This window comes from Panthera onca, chromosome D4 (genome assembly GCF_046562875.1).
Source record: "Panthera onca isolate mPanOnc1 chromosome D4, mPanOnc1 haplotype 2, whole genome shotgun sequence".
Lineage (NCBI taxonomy): Eukaryota > Metazoa > Chordata > Mammalia > Carnivora > Felidae > Panthera > Panthera onca.
Genome location: NC_138351.1, coordinates 12,527,166 through 12,537,324, shown reverse-complemented (window position 1 = coordinate 12,537,324; position 10,159 = coordinate 12,527,166). Strand labels below are relative to the sequence as shown.

The window sequence follows — 10,159 nt, the reverse complement described above, 5'->3', positions numbered from 1 at the left end:
ACAGAGCCTGCTTGGGATTCTCCCTCTCCCTCTTTCTCTGCCCCTCCCCTGTTCATGATCTCTCTCTCCCTCTCTCAAAATAAATAAATAAACTTAAAAAGTAACCAAACAGGTTACTTTGGGTAATTTTTTATATTCCTGAGCTTTGTTTTTTTCATGTGTAACATGCAGATCAGTAAAGATTAAAATAAGGTACTATGGTGTGGCAGGTGTCTTGTCCATTTGGGTTGCTATAAGAGAATACCATAGCCTTGGGTAACTTATAAACAACCGAAATTTATTTCCCACGGTTCTGGATGTTGGGAAGTCCAAGATCAAGGCCCAGCATATTCAGTATCTGGTGAAGTTCTGCTCCCCGGGTCATAGATGACTGTCCTCTCACTGAGTCCTCACATGGTGGGAGGGGTGAGGGGCTCCCTGGGGTTTCTTTTATAAGGGCACAGATTCCATTCAAGAGGCTCTGTCCTTATGACCTAATCACCTCCCAAAGGCCCCTACCTCTTAATGCCATCACACTGGGGGTTGGGATTCAACGCAGGAATTTCAGGGGAATACAGACATTCAGTCTACAGCACAAGCTGCCAACGGCAAGGACACGATCAGATGGGTATTATATGAACTTGAATTCAACTGAAGTTCAAGTAGAGCAAACCAATAACCATATTTACTCTACAGCTTAAAAAAAAATCATTCATTGTCATCTCCTTGTCTACCAGAAGGAAATAAAACCAGCCTGTTAACAGGACCACTGAATGTCTGGATTGGGAATTGACTACATTCTTTCTTTCTTTCTTTTTTCTTTCTTTCTTTTTTTTTCTTTCTTTCTTTTCTTTCTTTCTTTCTCTTTCTTTCTTTCTTCCTTCCTTTTCTTTCTTTCTTTCTTTCTTTCTCTTTCTTTCTTCCTTCCTTTTCTTTCTTTCTTTCTTTCTTTCTTTCTTTCTTTCTTTCTTTTATGTGTATTTATTTTTGAGAAAGTGAGAGACAAGTGTGTGAGCAGGGGAGGGGCAGAGAGAGAGGGAGTCACAGAATCCGGATCAGGCTCCAGGCTCCAACTGTCAGCACAGAGCCTGAAGCAGGGCTGGAACTCATGAACTGGAAGATCATGACCTGAGCCGAAGCGGACGTTTAACTGACTGAGCCACCCAGGGAAGTGACTATACGACTATATTCTATGCGGTTCTACCCTCTCATTTAACACAAGGGGAAACCGAGGTCCAGGGAGCTTGTGAAACCCACCCAGAGACAGACAACCATGATGCCACAGGTTTGCACATACTTGTCATTGAGAAACATTTCTTTCCCAAGAAGAGGGTGACCTGAGCCAAGGGAAGGACAGGGGCTCCTTACGTTAACATGAACATCTTTTTATTTATGTGGTTCTTCATAATTTACAAAGCACCTCCTCACCCCCGTGACCTAGCTGATTATACTACTGACCTAGCTTATAATACTACACCCACGAGCTTATGAAGATGGTTCCTTTTCCCCTCTTGTCTTTGGGAGATTCTTTGCATTCTCAGACCTGTGCTATAGCAGCTGATTCTAGAAGCACCTTTAACTTAAACACACACACACGCACGCACGCACAGGGGCGCCTGGGTGGCTCAGTCAACTAAAGCATCCAACTTTGGCTCAGGTCATGATCTCACAGTTGGTAAGTTCGAGCCCCACGTTGGGTTCTCTGCTGTCACCATGGAGCCCACTTCAGATCCTCTGTCCCCGTCTCTTTCTGCTCCTCCCCTGCTCATGCTCTCTCAAAAATAAAATAAACATTTAAAAAATATACAAACACACACACAATTAATGAAATGTGTGCATATGGACGTGTGTGTGTGTCTCTGTGGAAGAAAAGGCATCACATCACCCTGAGTCTCTAGCAGTCCACACCCTGGCAGACACAAAGTGCAAAGAGAGAATGACCTTTGGTTTGAGAATTCCTGAATGTCAACGACACTTTCATTCCAAAGGGCTGAGAAGTGTTTACAATTTATTGTTTTTTTTTTAATTTTTTTTTTAACATTTATTTATTTTTGAGAGACAGAGACAGAGCAAGAGCGGAGGAGGGGCAGAGAGAGAGGGAGACACGGAATCTGAAGCAGGCTGCAGGCTCTGAGCTGTCAGCACAGAGCCCAACGTGGGGCTCGAACTCACAAACTGTGAGATCATGACCTGAGCTGAAGTCGGTTACTTAATCGACGGAGCCGCCCAGGCGCCCCTGTTTACAATTTCAAGAGGCGTGGCAGGGAGCATTTATAGGCAACTCTTTAATGAGGCTCATTTGGGGACAGAAAGATGAGGCCGGCCAGCTGCTTTTCACGTGGCTTTTTGCAGTTGAGTCCTTCAAAGAATGGATAGTGAAATCAAGTCACTTTTCTCCTGGAAGTTTCCCTTCTGATTTTTCCTGGTTGTAAGGCTACATACAAATGTAGGAGCATATGGACGATTATAAAAGAGAAGTGATATCCTGTGAGGGAGGAAACCGGACAATAAATCCAAAAACAAACTGTGGAAATTAAACATCCGAACCTGGGGGAGGGTGGGAGGCCACGCATTCTTTCTAGGGCGCCATTCCCAGCAATGCAAGTGTCCTCAAAGGTGGCAATGGAAAAAAACCAGACACTCGGCGGCAGGACGAAGGAGGGGTCTTGGCATCACAGCTCTTAACGTCTTTGGAATTGGGCTGGGCGTCAGGTGCCTTTCCCGGAATAGGCCAGAGAAGATAAGTCCAATTTGGTTTTCAAGGCTTCCGTCAGCTCGGTGGTCAGCAGTTGGTGGAGGGACACGCCATCGTGGGCGTACACCCAGCTCTCCCCGGTCCAGTCGTAGCGCTTCGGCCCACTGCAAGACACAACAGATCCTCAGAGGGTCTGCGCGGAGAGATGCTGACCCCCACACGCGGCCACCCAGACACCGGCCGCATTGACGCTCCAGCTAGTACGTTTCACAAGGCAGACGCCTGTCTTGTCTCGGGGTCTTTCTTTCTAAGACCAAGTACACAGGGAACCCTCCGGAACGATTCATGAGTCCTGAAAACGTCTGAACCCTCTCCACGAGTCTGCAGATGACATTCTGAGCTTTTGCTTTTCCCAACTCATGTATGATATGTGCTATGTCAGAGGCGGTGGGTTTTTTTTTTCTTTAAAGTTTACTTTATTCTTTTTGAGAGAGAGAGAGAGAGAGAGAGAGACAGACAGACAGACAGACAGTGTGTGAGGGGGAGGGGCAAAGAGTGAGAGGGAGACACAGAATCCGAAACAGGCTCCAGGCTCTGAACAGCACAGAGCCCGATGCAGGGCTTGAACCCACGAACTATGAGATCATGACCTGAGCTGAAGTTGGACACTTAACTGACTGAGCCTCCTAGGCACTCCAGACTGGTTTTTATTTTATTTATTTATTTAAAAAAATTTTTTTTAACGTTTATTTATTTTTGAGACAGAGAGAGACAGAGCATGAATGGGGGAGGGGCAGAGAGACATGGAGACACAGAATCTGAAACAGGCTCCAGGCTCTGAGCAGTCAGCACAGAGCCTGACGTGGGGCTTGAACTCACGAACCACGAGATCATGACCTGAGCTGAAGTCGGACGCTTAACCGACTGAGCCACCCAGGCGCCCCCAGAGTGTTTTTTAAAATTATGGCCATTTGTGTACCACTGGCATGATTTGTCCCTTACCAATATTCTTCTTCTTACTATTATTTTAGTACCTTCATAACATGTGCAACCACGACCTCTATCTACCAAAACCCTTCACCCCGCAAAAGGGAACTGTGTATCCATTGAGCAGTTACTCCCTCACAATCCTCTCCCCAGCCCCTGGCAAACATCTAAACTATTTAAAAAAAAATATTTTTTTCCTTAATTCAATTTTTTTTTAACGTTTATTTACTTTTGAGACAGAGAGAGAGAGAGCATGAACAGGGGAGGGTCAGAGAAAGAGGGAGACCCAGAATCTGAAACAGGCTCCAGGCTCTGAGCTGTCAGTACAGAGCCCGACGCGGGGCTCGAACCCACGGACAGCGAGATCATGACCTGAGCCGAAGTTGGACGCTTAACCGACTGAGCCACCCAGGCGCCCCTTCCTTAATTCAATTTTAAGCCAACGAAATGGAGAGTTCCTCCACCTCAAGCTCACCCAGGGAACAAGAGTATCCATCCATCCATTCATGCTGGGATGCAGCATCTGTGTGGGCCTGGGCGAGCTTGGGTTTTGACGTGTGGTGTCATTCCAGAGGTGCAGAACTGTGCCCATCAGTCCTGCCTCCTCTCGGCCTAGTGCAGGGGGTGGGGGGGGTGGGCAAGCCAGCAGACAGTGCTGGTCCACCGTGATGCCCCAATGGGGGTGAAGCAGAGAACCCCAGGGGCCCACGAGAAGGGGCGCTGGGCTCACCTGCACACTCAGGCAGAGATCTCCCGAAGTCAAGACTGGGGGGAGTTTGCCAGGGAAGAAGGACGCTTAGAAGGGGAGCATCTTTGGGGGCTATAAAAACATGAAAGGTCTCTGTATTATCAACCAAATGCTGGGGTTTGAACCTTGCCTAATAATGGAAATGAGAGGGGTAAGCCAAAAGGACAGAGGGCTTGGTTCAATATGCACAACCTGCTACATACAAAGTATCTGGGCCACATACCAAGAGCTGACAGTCTGGACCAAATCCACGGAACACACGCTTGGCCCCGGTGTCCGATTTGCTGCCGGAGTGCCAGGTAGACCGTGAGAACCCCCCAGACCCCTCCACTGCCCCCCAGGGCTTGGAGTCAAGACACTGGCATCCCGGTGCCCACCCAGGCCTCTGCTGTATCCCGTCCTACAACTTCCCCGAGTGGGCAGGGTGGCCGGGGAAGGCCAATGTTTCTACACCCCCCAAAAAGCTGTCATCTGAAAAAAGCCCCCAAAATATCAGAAATGCAGCCCCATGAAAGATTATTTTGGGCGTGAAAAGTCCAGTGGAAAATAACCCTTTTTTTCCTTGGGGAACACAGCACCTGTGATAGTATGTGGCTCCTTGGCAGATTTTCTTTCCAGATTCCCATCAAGAATGACAGTCTAAACTAGCCTGGGCTAGGAGCCCATCACTGGCAGGTGTGTCCAAACACGAGGCGGGCTTTTTCAGCCTCCAGATACAACATGGAGGGAACTGAGCCATCACCGGGGGATCCGGTGGCCTGCCCGGTATTTATACAGCCACCGGTCCCCAAAGGTGATGGCTGCGTTTGAATTGATTCACCCAGTTTCTCGTCCAGTTCCTCCGGGGGTGAAGGTAAGCATGGACAGTTATCACCACTCTGGTGGGGGTTGGGACAACTGTTTGAGGCCAAAGAGAACAGTGTGATTGGCCCACACAGGGTAAAACATCCAACTTCAAATAAACTGGCTGGGTCTAAAAAACCAATGCAATCTGTAAGGGGCCTTGCTAGAAATGAGTGATTTCTGGGATTGTTTTTGTTAAATTATAACCTACTTCCTCGATGAGGTTGGGGTGAAGGAGGCACAACGCTTTACTTATTTTGAACCGATAATTACACACCCTTGCATGATAAACAGTATAATATTAACTGCCTAAAAATTATGTGAACGTTGGGACAGGAGAACAGTTACAATTTTTTTTTTAATGCAAATACTACTGGGCTTTCAAAGAACTCCGTCCTGGTTATATTTGGACCTTTCCCAATTCACAGTGTGTGTTCTCTTTGGAAGTGCTAACGAATGGCCCAGGAAGGCTGGTCTGAGAGCTTTTTGTGAGTGTCTCTCTATAACTCTCTAACAACCACCCAGACGGATCCAGATGGATCCAGATGGATCCAGACGGATGAGGGACCCTCTCTGCGTGCACGTTCTCAGGCCTTGAGATGCAGCATGGGCGGGGGGCCTACAACACAATCTTTTATTCCACTGGATTGAAAAAGGTCAGTGGGAGAGGCAGGAGGGATTCAATGCCCTGGAGTCGAAGCTTAAGAGGCTCTTCCACCTCCACAGGCCAAGCCGCCTAATTCCGTGGAGGGAATTCAACCGACCTCTAGCGGAGATGCTCAAAACAAGCTAGAGGTCAAACTTTAACCTGCTCTGAAGACGAAGGGTAACTCCTTCCAATGCTGCAGTATCACAAGTTGGCTTTTCAAAAGGCCGGGCAATGATTTAATAGAGAAAGACAGTCCGGGCCAGGTTCTGAAAAGTTCTAAACTGTTTGCTTCTGATCTCACGGACATCTCAATATCCGCCAGATGATTGGCAGACAGAAGGTACAGAAGCAGAGTTGACCATCCTACAAGGATGGGGGGAGCGCAAAGCATCGGGAGAGGTGTGCTTACAAGCGCCCGCCCACAAAGTGGCACCCCCTTTAAAGGGTCCGCGACACCACATCGCACGCGAGCTGAACACCGCCAGGCTTTGACTTCGGGACCTACCTGGATGGTGAAGACAGCCAGATCTGCTTGTTTGGGGTCTGCTTGTTGATCACGTAGGTTCCTAGATCTCCACCCAGTTTAACTGTTAAAACACCACTCTAGTGGATCAGGAGGAAAATAAAAGACAAAGTTAGCTCTTGGGCACAATTGCTTCAGACCTGGATACGGTCCATTTATACAAGCACACAATATATATACACCCTGAAGAGACGTCTTTCGTGTATAGAATCGGCAGGTCATGTGGAAAGCACACTGCTCTCCGGGCAAGACTGTGATTAATCACAATAATCCTTGGACCTCATCCTGCTTTCTCTTACTCCCTGCGAGGCCAGCAAGGCAAGAATTATCATTATTCCCCTTTCGAGGTGAGGACACAGCCGCAGCTTGTCTGAGGTCTTACAGCTGGCAAATGGGAGGCCCCGAATCCCGCCTGCTACCTTGGTTCCCTTAACTACCAGCCAGAACACACAAGAGGGCTTTAAAAAATGCAGACACCGGGGCGCCTGGCTGGCTCAGTCGGTGGAGCATCTGACTCTTGATCTCAGGGTTGAGAGTTCAAGACCCACGTTGAGCATGGAGCCTACTTTAAAAAAAAAAGGCAGACACCAACTCCACCAGAGAGCCATGTCAGCCCAAACATCGGACAGGACAAGTTCATTACCAAAACAAGGAAAAAATGCAAGAAAGAAAGAAGTAAACTACCTGCTTTGCTTGTCTTACAAGAGCAATCTTAGGGGTGCCAGGGTGGCTCCCTCGGTTAATCATCGGACTTTGGCTCAGGTCATGATCTCGTGGTTCGTGAGTTCGAGCCCCACGTTGGGCTCTCTGCTGTCAACACAGAGCCTGCTTCAAAAACTCTGTCTCCCCCACCCCCCCCCCCCGCCTCTTTCCTGCTCTCTCTCTCTCAAAAATAAATAAACATTAAAAAAAAAAAGAGCGATAACGTTTGCTCTGCTAGTAGAAGGCTGACACTCCAGGCTAGTTTTATTCTCAGACCCTTCCCACACATCTCACAGGCTGCTCTCAAGGGCTTTATTTTCCCCTACAAGAGGCCTGAATTCTTTAAAAAACGAGTTGGTCCATCTTCGCTCAATAAGTGCTCATTTAAATTTGAAAACACTCTTTCAACAAAGGGGCCCTTTACTCCCAAGGTCTGAGGTCTCTTTAGAATGTGCAGGATCTTATAGCAGCAGCTACACAGCTCAGTTCCCTTTACTGGAGCTGCTGTGCAGGAGGGAGGCTCTCTCAAGGCTCCCCGCCCGAGGCATAACCCGTGCAAACACACGGCCACCCTTCTCTGGGCTTCTAGAGCCCCTGTCCAATCAAGAGGCCCCGAATGCTTCTGAGAACACTTTGTGTTTGGTTCTCAAACACAAAGAGCTATTAAAAAGGTAGACCACAGTAATAATAATAACAATAGTAATAATAATAATAATTTAACTGATGGGCAAGGGATGAGGAGGACTCTATTGGGCTATATATATATATTTTATTTATTTATTTATTTTTTAATGTTTATTTTTGAGAGACAGAGTGCGAGCAGGGAAGGGGCAGAGAGAGAGGGAGACACAGAATCCAAAACCAGCTCCAGGCTCCGAGCTGTCAGCACAGAGCCCGATGTGGGGCTCGAACCCACGAGCTGAGTTCATGACCTGAGCCGCAGTCAGATGCTTAACCGACTGAGCCACCCAGGCTATTTTCAATAACATTTTTTCTGATTAAAAAAGAAACAAAAATCGCACAGACATCAGGAATACAGAGAGTGTAAATAAAATGAAAACATCAATAAAAGTAGTAACCACTAACGTCTAGTACCCCACTCTGTGCCAGGCTTGGTGTTTGGCATTTTGTGTAAAAGTGTTTCCACCGTGGTCGTGACCATCAGAGATGGGAATCGTTATTCCCGTTTTACAGGTGAGGGACACAGGGACCGGGGAATAAGGAATACGTAGGAACTGAGAGAGCTGATCTTAAGTCCAGGTCTGTGTGGGTCCAAAACAGGTTGTTCCTTACATAACACAAAGTGCTCTCTCAATCCCATGAACCACGGATATAAGCTGTTCACTCTCAGGCATGTCTGCCAGTTTTTAAATGCATTCTGAAAAGGGCTGGGAGCAAAGGGTACATAAGTTTGTTTTTAAAGTTTATTTTTTATTTTTTAAATCATCTGTACACTCAGTGTGGGGCTTGAACTCGTGACCCCAAGATCAAGAATCACATGCTCCACTCACTGAGCCAGCCAGGTGCCCCATAAGTACGTCTTGTAAAATTTTTTTTCTTGAAACCCACCTTTACTATTTTGGTAGAACTACCACCTTTCATTTACTTACATGTGTCTTAAAACGGTACAATTCGGGGGCTCCTGGGTGGCTCAGTTAGTTAAGTGTCTGACTCTTGATTTTGGCTCAGGTCATGATTTCACGGTTCGTGGGTTTGAGCCCCACGTCAGGCTCTGCACTGACCGAGTGGAACGTGCTTGCGATTTTCTCTCTCTAACCCTCCCCCCGCTCTCTTTCTCTCAAAATAAATAAATCAATAAACATTAAAAAAAAAAAAAAAACTGTACAATTTAGTAGTTTTTAGTATTTCACAACGTGTTTTTCATTTTCATTTCATTTAGTATTTCATAACGTGTGCAAACATCATTAATTCTAGACTATTTCCATCACCCCAAAGAGAAACCCCGCAGCCAAAAGCAGTCATTCCCCATTCCTTCTCCCCCCGTACATACTTTCATGGCTTATTCTTTCATGAGATACCGGGCTCAGGGGTTCAAGATGTTCACTGTTTCCAGTGTGACCTATCTGGTCCTTCAATGCCCCGCCGTGCCTCCTTGTCCCCCACGATGAAGGAGGGGTAGGTGCAGAGGAGAGAACAGAGAGTGGGGTCCGAGTCTCAGCCCTGCCCCCTTCCTCAGGACAACATCTGTGCTGCCTCCTTCAGAGACTCTCTCTGTGCACCGATGGAGGGGCGTGGGTGCTCCCTGTGCACACCCCTGATCACTGTCGTGCCTTAGAACAGGAGACCAGTCAGGGGTGGCAGATCCTATTTGCTCAAAGCCAAAATCATCTCTTTCCAACTCAGAACCTTTTTTTTTTTCTTGTTTCATTGAGAGAGAGAGCGAGCACGTGCGTGAGCAGGGGGGTGGGCAGAGAGAGAGGGAGACAGAGCCTAAGCAGGCTCTGTGCTGACCTAGAGAGCCGATGCGAGGCTTGAACTCATGAACCGTGAGATCATGACCTGAGCCGAAGTTGGACGCTTAACCGACCGAGCCACCCAGGCGCCCCTTCCAACTCAAAATCTTCTGCAAGGATTCCAGGGAACTGGCTGCTCCTTCACAAAGAGCATATTCATAAAGCAACTGTGAGATTTCTTCCAGATGCACAGGCTGCAAGCTGTCTCCCACCACCTCCCCGCCCGCTGCGGGCCCCAGCAGCTTCTCTGCAGCACCCCTTCCCCCCCCCCACCCCCAAGACCAGCAGCCCCAGCTGAGGCACTTCTGGCGTGGTTACCCTGACACCCCGCAGCTGGGGCCAGAGCCTGTGCGTGGGTGCCCCCACAGCCCTTCTGTGCCTTCCTCCCTGCATCTGAGCCACCCGCCTGTTAGCCGGGCACAGACCCCCTCTCCTCCACCACTTCAAGCACCTTGAGTGCAGATTTGTCTTTTCTTTTTTTTTTTTATGTTTATTTATTTTTGAGAGAGAGAGAGAGAGAGAGAGACAAAAAAAAAAGCCCGAGTTGGGGAGGGGCAAA

The 10,159-nt window shown here is 47.9% G+C and overlaps 1 protein-coding gene across 1 annotated transcript in view; it reads right to left on the bottom strand.

Annotated features, from left to right (window-relative positions):
* Nucleotides 1-2,249: 2,249 nt before the first annotated feature.
* Nucleotides 2,250-10,159, bottom strand: part of FXN (frataxin) — a 23,965-nt gene continuing 16,055 nt past the window's right edge. The window contains exons 4-5 of the mRNA XM_060610116.3: nt 6,407-6,504; nt 2,250-2,838 (exon numbers count right to left, since the gene is read on the bottom strand). Of these exons, the coding sequence (XP_060466099.2) occupies nt 2,688-2,838; nt 6,407-6,504 (249 nt within the window). The 3' untranslated portion in view covers nt 2,250-2,687. The remainder of the gene's footprint in view (nt 2,839-6,406; nt 6,505-10,159) is intronic.